The 22,556-nt window shown below is 43.0% G+C and overlaps 1 protein-coding gene across 7 annotated transcripts in view; it reads left to right on the top strand.

Annotated features, from left to right (window-relative positions):
- The window catches only part of USP6NL (USP6 N-terminal like), a 171,080-nt gene that overhangs the window by 140,817 nt on the left and 7,707 nt on the right, over positions 1–22,556 (top strand). For all 7 annotated transcript variants that reach the window (XM_020801066.3, XM_078376457.1, XM_078376456.1 and 4 more), the window contains 4 exons: positions 1,239–1,333; positions 4,958–5,023; positions 5,140–5,239; positions 7,925–8,077. In XM_020801066.3, coding sequence (XP_020656725.3) covers positions 1,239–1,333; positions 4,958–5,023; positions 5,140–5,239; positions 7,925–8,077 — 414 coding nt within the window. The remainder of the gene's footprint in view (positions 1–1,238; positions 1,334–4,957; positions 5,024–5,139; positions 5,240–7,924; positions 8,078–22,556) is intronic.

The raw sequence follows: 22,556 nt of genomic DNA on the forward strand, positions 1-22,556 counted from the left end.
TGAGAATGGCTGTGGGTCAGATTCCAAAAGATCTCCTATATGGAGAACTAGTGGAGGGAAATCGCCCCAGAGGGAGACCACAGCTGCGATACAAGGATATCTGCAATCGGGATCTGAAGGCCTTAGGAATGGACCCCAACATATGGGAAACCTTGACATCTGAGCATTCAGCCTGGAGGCAGGTGGTGCATCACGGCCTCTCCCAATTTGAAGAGACCCTTGTCCAGCAGGCCGAGGCAAAGAGGCAGTCCCGAAAGCAGCCAAACCAGGGAGCTGGACAGGGGACAGATTGTATTTGAGTGGTCAATACGACCAGATAGGTGGGATATAAATGGAATAAATAAATAAAATAAATAAAAATATTTGTCTTCAGTGTGGAAGGGATTGTCACTCTCGAATTGGTCTTCTCAGCCACACTAGACGCTGTTCCAAGTTCTCCATGCAGGGCACGTTACCCTATTCTTGCGAGATTGAAGGATGCCTAATCCTAATCTGGCAGATTTAAAAAAACAAACAAAACAACCATTTTTACACTAAAAGACGTTGCATTGGGAGTGTCCGCTTTGTGTTAGAGGAGAATTCTATCCCTGAAAGCCCACGGGAAGTCGTTACTTCTCTTCCACAAAACAGGGGAATCAACAGCAGGAATTTGGAAATAGGCAACCTTATTCTTTTTTTGCTGCCACTTTGCCAAATTTCAGCGACAGCACTGGAAACACTTTGAGAGGTGGTGAAGAATGCATCCCAGTACTTCACCACCTCTGGTTTAGTTTTACGAGCAGGACCCCAAGCTCATGTGCTGGTCTCCTCCACTCTCCCATATGCAGATAATAAAAATTTCTGCTCACAAAGTGTGGTTGACTATGCTGGGTTGAAATGCCAAGTGATTATTATTTTTCTAATATCTCAGCATGCTGTGACATGGGAATTTACTGTTTTTGAGTTTTGAGTCTCTGGTGATAACACCACACCAGTCAAATAGCCCTACTGTGAAATCTACAGCCTTATGCATTTTCCCAATCACCGTAGCTGCATTTGAGGAAAAAGTGTGATATTTACTCCATATAAGTATTTACCACCGAAGATTGTGTTGTCTTTAATGTTGTGTGTTGTTTTGATTATTCTAAAAGCCATTTAAGGAGTTAGATTTGTCTGAAAAAATAGTTTCCAAAAGCTGTGAATATCCTTTGTTGGAATTTATGGGTGTTTTCATTTTTTAAAATTCTTTTATGCTTTAGGGTTTTTTATTCCTGGTTTCCCCAAGCTGTTGAGGTTTCAAGAGCATCACGACAAAATAATGAAGAAATTTTTGTCTAAACTTAAGCAGCATTTTGTAAGTAAATGTCATCAAGGTATCATAATGATAAAAGGCGATGTTTATGGGGAGAAGATCCAAGAGATATTTCGTTCATATCCAAGCTACCGTATTTTTCGCACCATAAGACGCACTCCCCCCCCCAAAAAAAACATTGGGGAAAAAGTGTATGCGTCTTATGCAGCGAAATTCCCAGATTATTTTTTCCTGTTTTCTTTGCATAAAAATTTGGTGCGTCTTATGGAGAGGTGCGTCTTATGGAGCGAAAAATATGGTACTTACATTGGTGTCTGGGGAAGCTTTGAAGTAGTTTCATTAGCAACCTTCTGCAAGCTGGTGGCCTCCAGATCTATAGGAGCACAACTCCTATAATACTATGCTCCTGTCTATCTATCTATCTATCTATCTATCTATCTATCTATCTATCTATCTATCTATCTATCTATCTATCTGTCTGTCTGTCTGTCTGTCTGTCTGTCTGTCTGTCTGTCTAGTCTGTCTAATCTCTCTGTGTGTGTGTGTGTGTGTGTGTGTGTGTGTGTGTGTGTGTGTGTGTGTGTGTGTGTGTGTGTGTGTATGTATGTATGTATGTATGTATGTATGTATGTATGTATGTATGTATGTATGTGCCCCCATTTTTCTCCTTAAATGAGACCCAGGGCGGCTTACATCATTGAAAGAGAAAATTTAAAGCTTTAACAATAAGTATACAAAGAATAGAAAGGAATGGCCCCAACTAGGCTTAGGAAGTAAAGTCCTGATATATATGCACAGCAGACATTATTTGGGTCAAAACACCAAGAAATTGTCTTGTCCTTGTTTAGATGCCTGCTGTTGCAAAAGAGGGCAGTTCCATGATTTCTTCAGTTTAGGAAAGACTGTGAGGACAAACCAAATCTGAGGAATAATCATGCCTTTGTAAAATAGCCAAGTGTGTCCTGTACAGAAAGGTCTCCAGTGGTGTTCAGGTCCACACACAAAAATCCTATCGATTTCAATCAAGATTGAGCATGTTACCAACCGGCTGCAAGGTTCCGACCTCTCGTTTGGCCCACTGTATTGAGAGGTTATGAAACATAGTCTATTGCCATCAGGATGTGCAATGCATTCCTTTTCTGTTTCATGAGATTTGATGTCTACTTTCTACGTATAAACTTGTTAGAGAGTAGCCTTAGGCTGCAGACTTGAGAGCACTTTTACTGGGGAGGAGATTCAGCTGGATTCAGTGACTTCATTTCTACTAAATGGCTGGAATATTAAATATTTGTGGGAGCCGGTTCATGAGCACCACATTGGTTTCCCCTTTCATTACATATAGAATGATATATAATAAAAGATGTGGGTTGGGTGACCGAGCAGAAACAGAGATTTCTTTTTTATTGGTTGCCAAAGGCAGACATGACTTCAGATTTGAGACTCTGCTGTAAAGTGTGACTTCAATTTTTGCAGCAGAGTTCATATCAGGTTTACACTGTAGGTCATTGCTGCTTATTGCTTTAGTTTCATATGAGTTTGTCTCCCGCAGCATAAAAATGTTGAACGTATTCTTGCTTTAATACACAAGGTTTTCTGACCTGAGGATTAGATTCTGGATAGCTGATGGTACTAGTTTAAAATAAACAAAATGCTGCTATATATATATCGTAAGCTCCCACTCAGAAAAACTTAATTAAAAATAGAACTAGCTGCCTAGAAATATCTTTGTTCATTTGTTTGTTTAAACTCAAGACCAATTTTCATGGGCTGTTCTCTCAATGGAGTTCAGGCAAAATGGTTAATTAACTTTTTAATAACTTTATTAGCTACTACTAAAGAATGACATTGTTTATTTATCTATTTAATAATTAAATAATTAATTTGTTTACTTAAATAAATAAAAATCAAGAACCCCCACCCTTGAAGAGCCTCGTGGTGCAGTGGTTAAACTGCTGTACTGCAGCCAAAACTGTGCTCACGACCCGGGGTTCAATCCCAGATAGCCGGCTCAAGGTTGACTCAGCCTTCTATCCTTCCGAGGTCAGTAAAATGAGTACCCAATTTGCCGGGGGGGGGGGGCAATGTATAGCCTGCATAATTAACTTGTAAACTGCCCAGAGAGTGCTTGAAGCACTATGGGATGGTATATAAGCAACAGGCTTTGCTTTTTGCTATAGGAACACACATACACAATTCATAACGCTTGTACTTAATGTAATAAGCATATATATAAACAAGATCCACCGGGGTTTGCACTGGAGGGATTTTATTTAGCTGGAAAAATCCCATCTTTTAGGAAGAGCTCTGGGACAGCATGATGGGCTGTGTGTTGTCCACCACTATAGCAAATAAAATGGGCTGCTTGTCCACCAGTGGTGTAAATGAATGTTTTAGCATTACAGAATAGGGGTGTCCAAAGTCATAGGAGCAGAGAGCCACGTACTAAATCTTTCAGGAGTCTTCATATGATTGCTACTTTTACCATTATCCACTTACGAGATCCCACATTCTCACCAACCAAGGTTGTTTTAGTTAGGGGATCCATAATGGAATGATCTGATGGCAAGTTGGTATGGGAGCAAGTTATCTTACAAATCCCTTGGCCCTGAGCAGTGTAGGGCCTAATAAGTAAGCCCTGCTGGAACCTATATCATAGCATTATGGCTGAATTTGCTTTCCCCAAGAATAAAAATAATGCTGGCAGAGCATCCACTTGAGTGCCTGTTAGAAACTAGTGCATTGTGTAGTGTTGTCTAAACATCTATGCCAAAGGGCAACATGGCTGCCAAATTCTACACCAGCTTCAGTTTCCAAATACTTTTCATGGGTATTGCAAAAGACTTCATAGTGGTTTAAGTGGGAAGTAACTAAAACATACATAAAGAATATATCATATAATCGTGTCTAAATCCACTTCTCACAGCTAGAAGATGCAGCTGGCACAACAGCCAGCTTGACCCCCATAAGCAACGCTAAATCAACTATCATTTGCAGTGTCTAAAACTGACCTTTCAGAAGGGGTGCAATTCCCACCCAGAACATGTTGTACTCCCAATCCTAAATACTAACTAACTGGCAGTACTTCAGTCTTGTCTGGATTCAGCTTCGTCTTGGGAACCCACATCCAGCCCTTAGTTCCTTCTAATTAACTCCACAGCTGCCTTGATACTCCTTGAAAAGGAGAGCTGAAGATGAGTGTCAGCATATCAGTGAGACCCATATGCTGGACAAAAGAAAGCTCATTTCAGAGTAGGCAGAAGAGCTTGAGGCTGTAAGACAAAGCCCCAGTAGCTGAGCAGTGATCCCCTTAACTCTGCTTCCAAGGACTGAAACCACAACACAGTTGCTGTCTGATATCCAATGCTAGCTAAACATCTCAGAAAGATCCTACATCCAGGGTTACTGACTGCCATTGAAAGATTTAAAGAAGCCAGTGGAACTGTATTTGCCTAGTCTAATTTCCAGCTAAATTTACTAATGCTGGCTATCGCCATTCTCCAGACAGAGCTTGTTTTTTCAAAACGGGGTAAAGCAAAATGTCACGGAGATCAGTCAAATTTAGACTCTACGCTTGCCATTCAACTTGGAGTTCATTGTCTATTGGATGCTAGATAGCACGAGATTATGTTTCTTAACAGAGGTTCATAAACGGTTTCTTCTTGGCAGGATGCCCAGGAGATCAGCACTAGCTTTTACACAATGAAGTGGTTTTTCCAGTGTTTCCTTGACCGTGTGAGTACCCCTGATGGTTTGAATTCCCTTTGCCTCCCTCATCATCCAAGCACATGTTTTGTGTTTTAGATTCAAAATTTGTTTGTGTTTCTCCTGACCTGGTAGTTTCGTTGCAGACACCCTTCACGTTAACCCTCAGGATCTGGGACGTCTATATACTTGAAGGAGAACGGGTTCTCACTGCAATGTCTTACACCGTTTTGAAACTGCACAGAAGTAAGAACTCTGTCCTTGACTGTAAACAATAAATTGTCATCTGAAGGGATTTGAAGTTGAAACTGTGTTTGTTTGTTTTAACCATAGCTGGTATCCCGTTCCATAGCTCTATTGATATAAAGGGAATGACGATCACCAGCAGTGACAGATGGGAGCTAAATTAAAGAGTTTCTTCCACTTGCATGCAATGAGACAAAGTCATGCACAACTAACAACTGAAGGAGGAACTCTTGAATTTGAAGCAATCTGACGCTGCTGGGAATGCAACTCCGAGGATACACTTTGTTTACTACAAATCCCAGAATTCTTCATTGTGAGAATCCTATCTGACAGACACCCACTCATGGACACCTGAGTGTGACTCACCTGGAAAAAAGGCTAATGGTGGAAGGCTTGGTAGCCTAGTATAAGCCTAGCTCCTTCTAGCTTCCTGTTCAAAAAGGAAGTTACCCCAGTATTTGCTGAGAGCTTCTATTTGAACAAGAAGCTAGGTCTTTGCTAGGCCACAAAGCCTTCACCCATCAGCCTTTCTTCCAAGTGAGCCATATTCAAGTATTTACCTGACAGGTAAGAGTCCCAGAATGGAGAATTCTGGGATTTGTACCCCTCATCCCAAAATAACCCAAACCCAAATGGCACATCTCTGGTCACTCCAGTTAAGCCAGTAGAGCTACGCCCAGATTGGTCGACCAGACCAGATGGGCGGGATATAAATCAAATAATTAAATAAATAAATTTGGATAATAGCCATTTGTCTCCACTTGGATATTTCTCCGAACACATCAGTACTTTCCCCCACTACTGATTTTGTTTTCCCCTTCCTGTAGGTTTCACGATTTTATGGATGCGTATCTCTGGTTATCACAATAACAACTATTGAGAAGACTCTCATGACCATTAACAATTACAATGGATATTTGCTGCATTCAAAGGGCTCTTAATTACAGTGGGGCATTGACTTACAAACGTCCCTACTTACGAACATTTCGAGTTATGAAAAGCTCCGGCCATAAAATTTTGCTTCTACTTGCAGCCGGAGCTTCCAGTTACAAAAAAAAAAAAATCCAGGGGGGAAAGCAGGGAATTCGAACTGTTGGTGGTGAAGAGGCTGCTTCTTTGCCCCAGCAGTTAGGAAAAGGGAGGCTCAGCCTCCTGGGCTTCCAACACCGCCCCGAACTCCATGCCGGGTGCCGGCTTCCTGGGCGTCCAAACCCCCTCCGCTGCCCTGTTCCTAGAGGCGCGTTGTAGAGAGGAGTCAAAAAACTGGATGGAGGGGCTTTCAGAAGTTCTCAAAGGAGATAAATCATACCTTATACACCCTTGCAAACACCATTCTCTATCCTGCATTTTTCCCCCTTTAGGTGAAGTGGAGCTTGGGGGAAAGAATATGATAATATGTAATAAGGTTTTACTGGGTAGTGGGCAAAGTGGAGCTCTTAATGATGGTTTTCTGCAACCACCCAGCCTTTTCCTGACTCCTTTTTGGGGCATTTTTGGTGGTCTGTGCAGCCCTTGGAGGATTTCAGGGGAGAAAATTAGCTCCACACGCTTCCCTGCATCTTGACACATTAAGTGTCATGGAACATGGAAGGCTGTGAATTTCAACTAGTATGATACCATATTTTTCTGTGTATAAGACTATACTTTTGTCTAAAATCTTTAGACTAAAATTGAGGGTCGTCTTATACACGGAGGTAAGCTGAGGAGAGAAAAACAAGTGGAGGTGAAAGCAGGGATCAAGGCAATCCTGCAGCACTTTGATCCCTTTCCCCCTACACTTGCTAAGTCCCACTTAGATTTCTTAATTTTGGATTAGAAAAATGGGGGGGGGGCGTCTTATACATGGGGCGTCTTATACACAGAAAAATATGGTACGTTGTGTTTTCTCTCTTAACAGGCCTGCTCTTTTCCAAACTTGCAGCCTGCCATCACATTTCAGAAGGGCACTTTGCTTTCCCACTCTGTATTCTGCCTCCCTCCCCACCTCAGCTGCCCAGCTTCTTGCCATTCCATATAAAGATGGGCATGAACCACGCTGTGGCGTGGCACCCAGACAAGTGTTCTGTGGGCACCGGGCACTTCCCTCTTCTGCCTCCTCCAAGCGATTGCCCACTCAGAGGCAGCATCATGTCCTTTCCTCCTTGTCTGGCCTCTCAGACAACAAGGTGGGGCAGAGAAGCCTGTGGCACGGCAGTTGCCCGGAGGAGGCAGGGGAAAGCACACAGCATCCCTGGAACATCTGTGTGGGTGCTGTCCCAAACGGGGACAAACTGAAAGTGTCGTTCGTGCCCATCCCTACATAGGCCATGCTCAGATCTCATTGGCCTGAAATGCATTGGTTGTTTATTTCACTTCCGCTATATACAAACATCGGTCACGCATGCTGCGTTCCCTCCTCTTGCTTATCAGAGACCTGATCTGTCTTCATTTCCAACCAGAGTCTCCATTCATAAGAAACATGTTCAGGAAGGGAAGTAATAACCACAGGCTTTTTGTAACACAACCTTCTACCCTGAGTGACTCAGGATTCTAGAGTTCTTTTCAATTCACGTTCAGCGAGTAGAACTGACTTCAAGATTTTTATCTTATTTTATCTCCTATAGAGCCAAAAAGAGAGAGGACATCTTCGCTTCCGCTGCGGTCCCTAGCTTCTGATATTGTATTATCCTCTTTTTCCCACCCTAGAACACCTGATGAAATTGCAAATGGAGGAGCTTATACAATTTCTTCAGGAAACTCTTGCCAAAGATTTCTTTTTTGAAGATGACTTTGTGATAGAGCAGCTCCAAAGCTCCATGGCGGAGCTGAAGCGAGCCAAGTTGGATCTGCCGGCCGCAGGTAAGTGACTACAGGCGGGCCAAGTGCTCTGAAAGGAGAGCTTAGAATATCACAGGTGTTGGATTCTGGGAGTCGTAGTCCCAAAAAGAAACTTCTCCAAGATTTGTCTGGATACTAACAGCCAATTTGAATTTCTTGATTGTTTTGTCCACCATTGAGTCCACCATTGAGTCTGTGGCTTTGAAATACAGTGGTACCTGGCAAGACGATCACCCCGAAAACGGTTTTTTCGCTAGACGTTGACTTTTTGTGATCACTATAGCAATTCGCAAAATGGTGTTTCCTATGGGGGATTTCGCTGGACGATGATTTGGTCCGTGCTTCACAGACCGTTTTTTCGCAGGACGACGATTTTTGCAGCTGATTGGCGGCTCCACCAAATGGCTTACCTATGGGTGATCTTCGCAAAATGGGTGTTTTTGGGACCGAAGCTTCGCAAGACAGCGATTCTAACAGCTGATCGGCGCTTCGCAAAATGGCTTCCGTATGGGCTATTTTCGCTGGCCGACAACTATTTTCCCGCATTAAACAGGTTTCAATGCATTCCAATGGGGAAACGCTTTTCGCTAGACAATGTTTTCACAAGACAGCGATTTCAATGGAATGGATTAACATCGTCTAGCGAGGCACCACTGTACAGGTGGTAAAGGTTCAGTGCAAAGCATATACAATAGTACCTCGGTTTACGAATTTAATGTGCTCTATGCAGTGCACCCCAACCTTAGGCCTCCAGATGTTCTTGGACGTCAACTCCCAGAAATCCTAGCCAGCAGAGGTTGTGGTGAAGGGTTCTGGGAGTTGTAGTCCAAGAACATCTGGAGGCCCTCGGTTGGGGACCACTGTTCTGTGGGACGTTACGTAAAGCAAAATTGGAATGGATTAACATTGAGGAACACAAGACATCCCTTCTTCCAGAAAAGGCCACAGGCAGTCATGTTCTGTTGTCACAAGACAACTAAGCTGACATCTTTTTTGTTAGAATGGAGGCCACACGTTCAAAATGCCAGTTGTTTTGATTTCTTGGCAAGAGGCTCCAGAAGACCATTTTCAACCAGGAGAAGCTGTTCTTCAAACTTACCAATTCTTGCAGAAAGTTGAAGGTTCTTGCACAGAAGCTTCCTGGGAGCATTTTTTTTCCTCCCTTGTGGGAATGGTTGCTCCACTCGAATAGTGTAGTTTTATGTGACAACATTGTGATGGGCCGCTCTACTTTTAATTCCCTGCCTGAGTTTTTTTCCCCTTAACATTGTGGATTTTTTCCCACAGTCATAGCAGAGAACATTGACACTTTGCTGAAAAACTGAAAGCCTCTCTCCTTGGTAGTTGGGTAATTTAGGCATCATTCTCTTTTCAGCGGTAAAACGCTTTAGGGCTTTTTAAAGGGGACCCTTTCCCCCCTCTTTTTATTCTGGAAGTTCTAAATTTATCCCTAATTTCATTTATTAATGCAAGAGTGCGTGTAATCTTGAGGACCACATAGTCTTTTCCTTGTTCTTCATTTAGTAAAGCTCTTATATAGAGATGGACATGAACCAGTTTGTGCCCATTTGTCTACCACCCTAGTAGGTGTTTAGCGCCCTGCCTCCTCTGTTGGGCACCCACTCAGAAGCAGCACCTGGAGGAACAGGGCAAAGGAAGCCAGGACTGGGTGTCTGCTGGAGGGGGCAGAGTGTTGAACTACCGAACATTTGTTGCAACAGTAAACAAACAGGCAGTTTGTGCCCATCTCTACTCCTATACCATGTAAGTTCACAACTTCCTGATCAGTTTGGGGTTTGTACTGTTCTGGGAGAAAAGCAGTGTATCCATGTGTGGGGAACAGAGAGAGGGAGCATTTGTAAGTAAGACTGGGTTTTTCTGTGTGAAGGCTGTGGCGAGGGCAACAGAGAATAACATGCTTTCAAATGCTTTGAGCAGTCATTAACAGTCGTGTCAGCCGGTACATTGTTGAGCTTCTGCTCAGAAAGCTACATAATAGAGTGGGATGGTAAAATCTGTGCAGGTGCTTCTGTCCTGCAGGCCAAAGGCAGGTTTTCTTCCTGGAAACCACTGCTCTTACACAATGGCCATGGTTTTGCAAGTGGCACAAACTTCCATTACGACTGAGAGGACTTTGCTTTAGGTTTCAGTTTGTTCATCATCAGTCATCTCATTTCATGAGGGGGTCATTTTTCTTCAACCCCCTAAACTGATTTCTTTTCTTTCTGCAAATGATCACAAAAGATCTTGTCCTAGAACATCCAGCAGACTTGTCTTGCAGTTTCGCATTGCTTGTAGCTTTATGCCTTGTTTGCTCCTCATCTGGATTTCATCACCCCTTGAGTCTTATCCCTCTACCCTGTGTTCATTCTTGTTTTCCTAATCACTATCTCCAGGCAATGTTATCTTTCCCTGAACTCGTGCTCTGCAATTTCTAGACATTACTTCACTGTGCCATGCCTTGTCTGTCTCTGATTCCGTGATGGTGCTAGGGCATATTGTCTCTCCTCGGACAAGCATGGGGTTAATCCTGCCTGAGAGAACCCATTGAAGAACCTTCCCTGTAATCCAAGGCTCCCTTTTGCACATGCATGACAAGGTTGGATGATTAGCAAGCTTGGGAAAACACTGAGCTATGGAAACAGATGCAGAGGAGAGGAGCAGAGAATGAGAGAAGCAACAGCAATGTTGGAACAAGGGTGCTGTTTGCTTCGAATATCCTAGTGGAACCCTCTGCTTTCTGTCCCATCACGGGCAGACTGGGGTGTTAGAAATGGCTTGAATTTCCTTAAGGTTGTACCTCAGAGTAAACTGAAACCTGTCTTAAGGAACTTGAAGCCACATTTGGTTAGCATCAAATGTAGAATCAGGGAATAGAATCATGGAATTGGAAGGGACCCATAAGGTCATTGAGTCCAACCCCCTGCTCAAGGCTGGAATCCAAATCAAAGCAGATGTGGCAGATGGTTGTCCAATTTTCTCTTGAACCCCTCTAAAGTTGGAGAACTCACCACCTCCGGAGGTCATTGCTTCCATTGTCATACTGCTGTAACAGTTGAGAAGTTTTTTTTCCTGATACTCAACCTAATTCTGGCTTCCTGTAGCTTGACTCCATTCTTATGTGTCTTGCTCTCTGGGCTTATCTAGAACAGATCCTGCCCTCCTTTGGGTGATTATCTTTCAAGTATTTGAAAAGTGCTATCGTATCTTCCCCTCAGTCTTCTTTTCTCATCATGCCCAATTCCCATAGTATTTCCTCATGTACACCCAAGGTCCTTATGGGTTGTAGAAGAGAGGAGAAGAAAGGATTCTGGACTGGACCCTAGGTTCATCTTGGCAGGAAATGGAGACAGAAACCTCAGTGCCAGGCCTACAGGTCGCCTTGAACGGTTTCTGTGTTCTCATCTTAATCTTCATATAGGGCAGTTGTAATAAAGGACACTGGTGCTGGAAATCACATATACTTCCCTAAATTTAATGTCAGAAAGGAATGAGAAGAATGGAAACATATAAACAAAATAAGCAGGCAAGGAAAGCTTGCATTCTTCTCTTAAGAAGGTTAGAAGGAAATAGGAAATGACTTTCTGTCGGGTTGGCCAAGAATGAAGGGATGGAATTAAGTTTAGCAGAATTGATAAGAGAGTTTTTTTTCTTGTACATGTCATTTTTTGTCTGTGTTACAGGATATTTTTTGGGGTGGGGGGAGGCGGCAGTTAGGTTGGGGAAAAAGCTGCACCAAGAGTGATCATAAAGCTCTATTAAGATAGTGGTTATCAATCATGTCACATCTTTTATTATTATATTACTGGAGGAGCTCAAGTAAATGAAGGAGTTGGTGTCAGGGTTGGAAGTCTATCAAGGCATCATCCGAAAGCAGGGGTGGGCAGATTTACTCAGGTCAAATAGGGGCATTTTTGTCCTTCCCCAATATAATCCCAAATATTTATGTTTCTTTCTACCTGTCTTTCTTTTTAAGGCCTTTTCTGGGGGGGGGGCACATAACAATGGTCAACCATATTCCAGAGGCACCTGGGGATATGATTTTTTTTTCAATCTGGGGATAAAATTGAGCTCAATTTTGGGCAGATATGGGTGCTTAACAACCAGTTGTACGCAACAGCAGGAGAAAAGGATCCCTTGTTGCTGGGGACATCTCACCCCAGTTTTGGGGAAAGAGTACCCCAACCTGATCCATGATGGACGCCAGCTCAGCCTTCAACTCAAGGAAAATCTAGGAGAAGCCTGAATTTTAAGTCTTCCATGTCAGGGACAGGATGTCTTCTACCAAGCAGGAGGTAGCAGGAGAAGGAGCACAAAGCTTTATAAATCCCCCATTTAGAGTTTTCTACTTGAAATTTATCAGGCAGGAATGAAAAACACCAGGAGGCATTCCTGCGTTTTTCCGCTCCCAGCATGCCTTAATCACATGGGGGGGGGTTCTGGTTATTTTTCATGGATCAAGAGACTAAAATTTCTTGGAAATGACTATCTTTCCTTTCATGTCCACATGAGTGGAGAGCCTCTTAAGCCAAAAAAAGAAGACAAGCCTGTTACGCAGCCATGCGCTGTCTTCTTCACAGAGGGATCCTGTGCACGGCACTGCGTGAACCTTGTAGCCTTGGGAGTCAACCTTGGTTCACTGACTACATAGCCATGAATCCACTTCCTGGTTTGCCTTGGGGACATTGATTTCCCAGTTTAGAGAACAGGAGTAGGAGAGCTGTTGCCCTCACGGTCTGCCCGTAGTCACCTGGAAGGGCTGCCTTGGCAAGCAGGAGGCTGGGCTAGGTAGCCCTCTGGTCTCCTCCAGCCGGCCTGCTCTTGCGTCACTCCTTGTAGTTCAATGTAGATTTCGCAGAATATCGCTAAAACAAAACCGTAGTCACAAACACCAAAGGAGCTCTCTATTTAAAAAGACAGACAACAGATCCAGCTGCATGAAAATACAAACTCAATGACTTATAGGCCTTTTGAAATGAAAGGTCCTCCAGTTATTTTGAGGGACATGACGTAGTGTTACGGGAAGTGGGGAGGCAACCGCCCCTAAAATGGAGGATTCTACATCTGTAAGAGGAAATACAGAGCTCTTTATCATTTTGCAGCGATGTCTGCCTATGTTTTTGGTTATTGCAGCAAACGCAAAAGGCAAACAGAGGGACGTATAACCTGATCTCTCCTAAATGTTCACTTTGGCCTTCTTATTCTCTCCTATTAGGCAGTGTCACCTTTGCCTTGACAAAGTCCAGAGTTCACCTGTTAAACGTGTTCCTTTCCTCTCCCACGAAGACTCATAGATCTGCTCTAGTTAAAACTTACACTTTTCTTTCTCTATCCGGTCTTTATTTTATTTTTTATTTTTTTGAAAGGTGGTGGGGCGGGTGCAACATCTCAAGAGCCATAATTTTTCACTTCTGCGTATTTTGTTCTTTTTCCCTTTCAGATGAATATGGAATTTTTCATTTATACGTTTGGAGAACACACACGTACCCATTTTTTTCCCTATTTTGCACTGCACTTCATTAACAGACTAACTCTTGGAACTCTCAGATAATGTTTTTTTCTGTGTTGATGTTTTCCTTCCTACTGATTTCTTGAGTGCATCTAAATTGTGATGAAGTTGGAGGTTGCCATGGAATCTTGTGTTTTCCCTCTGGCGGTTTGTCTGCCTGTGTGGTTTGAGCTGCCTAGTTTGTGACATTGAATTTCTCTCCTTGCATCCCTAAAGATGTAAGCAGTGTTTCTAATTGTGCTTGAAACTTGTCTGACTATTTGCTTAGACTCGGTAAAATCCGGCGTAGCTTGAAATTTTTGTCTGCGTTAGAAAATGGTGGTGCATTTTTGCTGGAGGGTTTTTCCCCCCTCTTCCCAATTCCATTAGCTTGGTAACAAACAAACCTGTTACTTTTCTTAACTGTCTTTGCTTTAATCTTCATAAGGGCTTCTCAAGTGAAATTCTGTAGGCACCATCTTGTAGTATAATCAAAAACGCAAGTCCAGGCTAGAATTTCCACCTTCCTTCCGTTATTGTGATGATAGTGAAGCAAGGGAAGCCAATTACTTCATTTTTATTTGTTTATACATTATACAATTTGTCCCTCTCCTTAACACAAAAGTTCTAGGTTCTGCTTGTGTACTGTTAAAAGAAGAAGAAGACATAAACACTTTACAGAGACAGAGCACAAAAGGGAAAAGTTCTAGGGAGGGGAAGAAAGAAAACGAAATAGCCTTTCAGCAGGCTGGTGGAATGAAGGTACATCACATTTCAGTTTGCTTTCTGGGGCAGACTAGATGTAATGCTGTGCCACCATCCCACCCTAAACCCCTTAGAGGTCGTGTGACTTCAGTAGCTTAGATAGGTCTAGTTTCGTTAGTGCTTAGATGGGAGAACACTAGATAATGCTAGGGATCTCAAGGTAAGGCTAGGAAAACAGTCTTGCCTGGAACTCTGGAAAGTTGATGCTAGCTTGTGCTGACCATAATCTAGATGGACCAGTGATTTGACTCTGTGTCCGGCAGTTTTCTATGTTAGCCCAAACACAGGACTAATAATAATCATGTAGTATCAGGTCACTTCTGACCTAGGGGGATCCTTTCCAAGGTTTTCCAGGTAGAGAATACTCGGAGGTGGTTTATCATTCCTTGGGACTGTCAGCTTGCCCAAGTCAAGCCACCCAGGTTGGCTCTTCTCACAAGAAACAGACTCCCAACTTCTGGCTCTGGCTGTGGAAGTCCGCAGCCATATGCTTATTTCCCTGCCCTGTCACTTCAGCGTAGTTCAGTGATTCCCAACTTTGGGTCCCTAGAGATTCTTGGACTGCCACTCCCAAAAAAACTTTGCCAGCACAGCTTTTGGTGAAGGCCCCTGGGAGTTGCAGTCCAAGAACATCTGGGGAACCCAAAGTGGCGAACCAGTGATCTGGTTCAACTGACTTTGTCATCATCACTTAGTTTTCTTCTCCTCCTCCTTTCACTAAATGCTGTTGATGCCAAGATGGTGAGCAGAGGGAATGTAAAATCCCATGACCCCATGATACACAAAATAAACTCTATTAGATGGTGTTCATGTCTAAGGCCTTCAGGAACTTGATTCCATTCTCAGCCTTAGCCTTGTGTGCAAGAATAACATTCCACTTGGCTTCCCAGGTAGCATAATGTGCTTTTCACCTATACACTGTCCAGGTTTTTAGTGAGCAAATTACTTCTTAAATCTTAAAGCAAAGGAATTACTGACCAGGAACCATCCACCTACTGTGCCTTACTCACCAACACATTTTATCTGACAGCGTCTCTGCAAAGCACTGCTCTAGCACTGAAATTATGGGCCACAGCTGTTTACCACGAGCCAGTGTTGAGAGCTGTTCAGCGTCTTGAGTTGTGTGCGGCATTCAATTCAGAGCAATTGGTCGCCGAAGCATCCTGCAAATATTAACCTAGAGAGCTTTGCGGTTGCAATCAGTTTCCACTGGGTGGTGACAAAGATCAAGAATAAATCCACAGCTCTTCAAATCAGAATTCAATCTTTTCTTTTCCTAAACAAAATCAGAAGAGCTTTATTCTTTCCTTTGCTTTTGTGTCTTTAGGCCTTGGGTGTCTTTGCCGAAAGAACTTTTTGAAATCTGATTTAATTTAATTGGAATTAAAGCAACAGCAACCAAAAAGGAAGGATGCATAGGAGAATTGTCCTAATAAGTAGGTATTAGAACATTTCCAAAAATATGGTAAGTCCAGTTCATCGAGATCTTAACCTACCCCCCCCCCCCAAATAAATCCACAGTGCTAAAAGAAAAAGGACAGATTTTGTCATTCACTAGGCTCTCTGAACGAAAATGTGCTGTGATCTGCCCCAATCCAGGCTCATGAAGACTGCACTGCCTCTAAGAAACTGTGTTGTAAAATTGATCTGGAACTTTAAAATATCCAATCTGGCTAAACTTAAATACTTTCCTAGCCAATTGATTTCCATCACAAAGTTTAGTATATGGAGTTTAGTATTTGCCTTTGCGAATACAGTTTAGTATGTATTTTATTTTTTTAAAAAAAGTTTAAGTAAATACATTAATTGATAAATACGTGTTTAAATCTCTCCCACTGAAATCAGTGAGACTGAAGTTATATTCAGATGCTCAAAACTGGGCAGGATAGCCGTGCCTAGGCGGGAAAGACTCTAGCTTAGCTCCCTGTATCTTTTGTTTCATTGGCCTCCTGTACGTAAAAAGAAGGTGATGAGAACATCTACTATCTGTAAATGAGACAGGAATAGAGACTTGTCGCTCTGCAGATGTAGGAAGATGACAAAAAAAAGGAACGGAAAGGCAAAGTTAGAGCATTTTCTGCATGCATGAATGTATGTATGCATTCCCTGGTTATGAACACCTGAATAGAGCTTGGAGGATACTGACTTCTGGCTAAATCATGCCAGGAACCTCGCCAAGTAGGGGTAATTCCTGTAACTCGTATCGTCCCTGTTCTGGCACTCCAGAACAATCCTTTTTTGGCAGAGTTGCTAGTGGACTTCACTTCCTCTCCTTGTAATTGGAGGGGCGTTCCATGTGAAGGGAAGGCCCCTGATCTTTAGTGCAGTTCTTTCTCAGAACATGTGGTAGGAGGAGAGTGTATCAATCCATGGACTTCACTCATGGACAGTGGACCAGAAGGTGAGGGGCTAGAGTTGGGGCTGATAGATGTATCACCTCCCTATTTCACGTCTTTAATAAAAAATAAAATAAAATAATTCTCATATAAAAATATAAAAATAAAATGCAGTGGGTCAGAAGAAGCCGGATGCAATGGGTCAGAAGAAGCCCATAATTAGCCTTTTTTTGTTTCAGCAAATATGTAGTAGAACAGCCCTACTGGTTCAGACCACCAGAAGGGCATTCTGCAGTTTTTGGGTGTAGCCCAGAATTTAACAACATTCCTGAACGTGCTTCAGCTCCTAGAGTCCTGTGGTGTGTCCCACAGTGACGTTTCTGTGCACACCCTTCCTTGCGGTGAGCGAATGTGTCCCTCCGACTTTTGGATTGCCAAAGCTGAGGCAGGAACTGCCTTTTTTCAACAAGTTGGGCTGCAGTTTCAACCTGCAGCATCCTTTCCTGGTTGCTTCCACTTCTACCCTCATGGATGAACAAGTGCTTTCTATGGTTCTTGCTTGCTTTTAGCTAATTCTGCATGCCTGGCGTTGGAGAAGATCCAGCTGAGTTTGTGAGAACTTTCATCAGAAGGATAACTAATCTTCCTTTCTGTTTTCCTCTTCCTCGCCAGCACCCGATATCGTGGTCTTCCAGTTCGGTACTATCCCCCAAGTGTCTCCTGGTATTTCAGCTTTACCTTGTTCACCAACCTTCTCACTTCTTCCTTGTGGCTTGAGCAAGGACTGCTTGTATTTATTAACAGGCATGATGGATGGGCTTGTACATGGTTTTATTGCATCTGTCTGGAAAAAGGTCTTGGCTTCTTGAATTCAACCTGTTTGTTCTTTAGATGATAATGCCGTATTCCTGCACTCCAATTGCATTTCAACATGTCTGTCAAAGTCATGTCTGCTTAGCAGTCCATTTCCTTTAATGGACTTGTAACGAGAGTGTGCGAGAGTTCCTTGTGTGCATGGCGGAGTTTTGGGTCATGGCAGCTGTGGCTACTAACATTGCAGGAAACCGAAACACAATTTTACAAACTCACTTTCCTGCATCGGCTTTCATGAGGAAAGGTAGCTCTTCCAAGTGACTAAGCAGAACTGTTTTCCTAAATGAGAATTCTTTGTATAGCATGATGATGATGATGATGATGATACAGATGGTGCATGCGGGCATTGAAAGTTGATCTACATTTCGACGGTGCTGGAACTGAGGATTAGCCTTGTGTTAGCCTGTTGCAGGGGAAAGAAATAAAAAGTTTTGTAGCATTTTTAAAAGATGCTTAGTTTTTAAGGGGCCACAAAATCCTCATAAGTTTAAAGCTGGCATATGTATTTTTAAGATATGTATTTTATGTATCACTCCTTGATCAGATTATCCCAAGGCTACTGGAAAACATTAAAAATAGTTTTCTCTACCGAGCGTGCTCCAGAAATGCAGGAACTCTGATCCTTTTCAGTCTCCATGGCCTTCATCTCTACTGGCTAGGGTTGAGTACATCTGGAGCATCTCGGTATGGAAGAAGTTCTTCAAAACTATTTTTTAAACCAAAAACACAAACAAACATTCACACCCCAAGGCTGTAGTTATTTTAGCCACTGGCAAAAGCCAGTCCACCTGCCTTCATTTCCATCATCCCAGGGCAACTGATGATTGGAATGGTGCTCCTTCTGACAGGTTCAGCCCCATAAGCAAAATTAGGTTGGAGTTTCTGAGAGTGATGAGGTGCGATTTTTCATTTATTTGCTGAGAGACATTTGGTCAGCTTTTGTAAGCAGTGAATCATCTCTTGTCTTCTAGCTCATTTTCAGGTTGCTGTTTTGGAAACTCTTAACTATATTCGTATTAATGCATTTGGGTTGTTTCTCTCTTCCCAGGTTTCAACGCTGTGCCTGCATGTTCTGTGCACACGATTTTAGTGATTCTGACAATTGAGGGTCAAACTAGACAACACACTTAGCACATACGTAGAAACAATGTTCTTTCCATGGTGAAATGCAACTATTTGTACATGGATGGTTTTCCCCACCTACGTATTTTGCACTTAGTTGCCTTGTTTTGTGGTTTGACAAAAGTAAACACTTTTGTGAGTCAGATTACTGAGCCATGTGTCTGAAGCATTCCCTGTAATGTCTAGATTGACCCTTAAGCTGGGAATACCCTGAGACACAGTGCCTGCCTGCCTGACTCCCCCATGATGAAGCCTCCCAGTTGGCCAAGTCTGGTGTAAAAGATCTAGCAGCCTGGCTAAGTGACGAAGAGAGCAGATTATCTCCTGCCTACTGCGCTTTTCAGACTCCCAAGTGCTCCAGGTTTTAGCTGCAGCCTTAGTTCAAGATTCCAGCTGGCTTTTTAAAAAAAAGAACAAGGAGCAGAAAGAAAAGGAGGCTTTATGAGCATAATGTGTAGCCTTATTTTGTGTTTAAAGCAAGCCTGCCATAATTGTAGGGCAGCAAATGGTGCACTTGATGTTGTACAAAACACATAATGTGAGCATAAGCTTATACCATAATCACGAACATCTTTTCATGGAAGGAATTGCTATTGATTCCAAAGGAAGGTTGTTCCAAGCCATCCATCCTTTGAAGAACAGGCAGGGCACTACCAGATGCTCAGCATCACAATACTCAGGTGGTGGAGTTTTTTAACTGTTAACTTCGTTCTCACATCAATGCCTAGCATCAGGCCAGGGCCAGTGAAAGCCAGCATCCCGTCACTGACAATGGACCACTAGAAGCAGCAGCACCAGGACTGGAGGTCCCTATCCATGGTGGAAGATGCAGGGAATTGCTTAATCCTTCCCTTGCAGTCCACTTTCTCCCTACAGATTCATTCCGCTTCTCTTCTCCTTGATGTGTGTCCCATCTTGCATTCACAGAGTACAAATAGCCTTGAAACATGAGCCAGATGGGTTGGAGAATAGCTGAGGAAAAAGAGTGCTAAATGGAAAAAGGTGGGGGGAAAGACCGGGCACCCCGTTTTTGAGGGCGCTTTGCCCTTTGGGAAGAAAAAAAATGGACGTTCCAAAAGAGAAGGCGATGGCATCAAACTCTTCCAGCCCTGGCATCTTTTAGGATGAGAGAGCCAACTTTAAAGTTTGGGGCATGAGCGATGCCAGCAGATCTAAACAGGCTGTGTACTTCTTGTTCCTTCCCACCTCTTTTGACCCCTAAGCCTGGAGTGAGGGTTCACTGGCATTCTACCGAGGCCACGTGATAAGGATCTGAAGCGGAGTCTCTTTTCATCTCTTCTCCTGTCCTTTTGCCTTTGTTGCTTATGCAATCTGTGTCCAATTATTTCACACATCTGATAGAATGCCACAAACCTTGCTTGCACATGCCTTTGGTCTTCGCAATCAACATTTGTGACCTTGGACTGCTTTGGCTGTCAGTACGTCTGTTAGTTCTCCATTTATAACCCCCAGGCTCTCATTTGGAGAACTAGCACCACAATTTAGGGTCGTTCTAACGGTCGTTCTTCTCTCTTCAAATGTTCAAAATTCAGGTGTTAGCCTACAACATCTAAGCAGCTTTGAACCATGCACACCAGGCCTAATGCTCTCTCTCTCTTGCTCTGACATGTGAAGGAGAGAGATTACAGAGAGTAATCTTCAAAGCAACAAAGAATTCAATAAAAATGTCTGTAGTATTCTCACTTGGGTGTCTTGAAAGCTTAATGGTAATTAAGAGACAAGTGAGCTAAATTAAAAAGAATAAAAGCCGCCTTATTAATCAACCTGCGTACATTTCAAAGTTTCCCTTGGAAGAAACTATGCGTTGAATCAAGATATGGTAGAGAAGGGAGAGAGAGAGCTGTGATTATCTAGTGAACCACTGAAAACACTGATGGTGCTCATGCTGGAAACACATAGATGCACATGAACACAAGGAGGAAAAATGTTAAAAAAAACAAGAGTTTAGAGGAAGAGGATGATCTCAGAGCCTATCTTAATCTGAATCCTTGGCTGCCTCAAAATCACATCTCTGGGTTGTGATAGATGTATATATGTAATACAAACACACACACACACACAAGACAGATGAGCCACTCTGTTCAGGATCTTGCAAGATAGAAAAGGAGGGGAGCTCAGTGGTAGAGAACGCCCTTTGCATTCCTGTCTGAAGATTGCTGTCTGAAACCCTGAAGCAAAGATGGGCCAGTGGTCTCACTCAGTACAGGATATCATTCTGTGTCTGCCATAAAGCAGGTTGGGAAGTCATTAAGCCCCTGCCTAATATTTATTCATTTTTAGCATGTATACGTTACTGAAACAGCGACGTCTACGTTGGCTTCGGCATGTCGTGAGAATGGCTGATGGTCAGATTCCAAAAGATCTCCTGTATGGAGAATTAGTGCAGGGAAATCTCCCCAGAGGGAGACCACAGCTGCGATACAAGGACATCTGCAAGTGGGATCTGAAGGCCTTAGGAATGGACCTCAACAGATGGGAAACCTTGACCTCTGAGCGTTCAGCCTGGAGGCAGGTGGTACATCGTGGCCTCTCCCAATTTGAAGAGACCCTTGTCCAGCAGGCCGAGGCAAACAGGCAGTCATGAAAGCAGCAAAATCAGGGAGCTAGACGAGGTACAGATTGTATTGGTCTTCAGTGTGAAAGGGATTGTCACTCTCAAATTGGCCTTCTCAGCCACACTAGATGATATTCCAAGTCTTCCATACAGAGCATGTTACCATAGTCTTTCGAGACTGAAGGATGCCTAATCTACAAAATATTTATTCCTAAGCACCCAGCACTCATTGGCATATTGCCTTTGAACAGGATGTACCCGTTTAGACATTGCTGTTAAAAGCTGTTGGGACAAAAGGCCTCTCAGTTTGGCTATTTCCATTTTATAATTCTATAGGCCAGTTGCCCTAAGCACATTCTCATGCCTAGAGATTCCATGTACTAATTTTTCATTCTGCGCATTACGCTGACCATATCACACTGTTTCTTAAACATGGCTTCTTTACGTTGCGTTGGCATTTGTCCTAAAAAGAAGCTGCAAAAATAACTACAGCTCAGTCAACATAGAGGTTCACCTTTCTCACGTCGATTCCTTTGGAATATCTCGCTGTTCCTTATTTTCTAACCCCTAATTCATCAAGCGCGGTTGGATAATCTTCTGTGTTTGCAAGCTGCGCCAGGCAAAGATCATACAAAGCTCAGCACAGAGTTTGAACCAGCCAAACAAGAACATCTTGCAGGGATCCAGCCAGCTGTTGTTAAAGAAACTACCATGTAAATTATGTAGGTTGAAACATAACATGCTCTGCAAATATATCTTGGGTATCTATCAGAGTTTGTGAAGAATCTTTGTCGGTGTAAGTTAATTATTCCTAGTGTCTCTCAACCTTCCCTGAGTGTTGTGGAGTTGGTTTGATTTGCCTGTCTTTTAGAAGAATCGCCGCAGATTGAAACAAAAGTGGTAGTTGTGCATTGTATCACCAGCCTTCCGTCGTTTGCCCAATATCTGGAGGTTAACAAAACTCCATCACTGCCTCATTTGCTACTATCACCAGTGTTAAGCATGACGGTCAGGATTGCACTTCCATCAGGTTCTTCGGAAGGTTTTTAGGTCACAAAGCAGGCAAACCAATGAACACTGTGCTGCCTCTCCCTGAAATCTGATTAACTGAGGTGGTCCGGAAGGCGGTCAAAATTGACCAAGTATCTGAAAGTGAAACCTTGGCTAAAATTGATTGGCAATGGAGTGGTTTTCAGGCACGTTGCTAGAGTTGGGGTTGTTTTTGCTTCTGCTTTGCTTTTGGGGGTAGTTAAAATTTTCCGAGGGTTTTCAGCATGGCATACTTGGAGTGCTCGTGAAACTAGGCCATATAGCATATGCATTTGCCATAACACCATGATA

The sequence above is a fragment of the Pogona vitticeps genome, chromosome 5 (genome assembly GCF_051106095.1).
Source record: "Pogona vitticeps strain Pit_001003342236 chromosome 5, PviZW2.1, whole genome shotgun sequence".
In the NCBI taxonomy this organism is placed as follows: domain Eukaryota; kingdom Metazoa; phylum Chordata; class Lepidosauria; order Squamata; family Agamidae; genus Pogona; species Pogona vitticeps.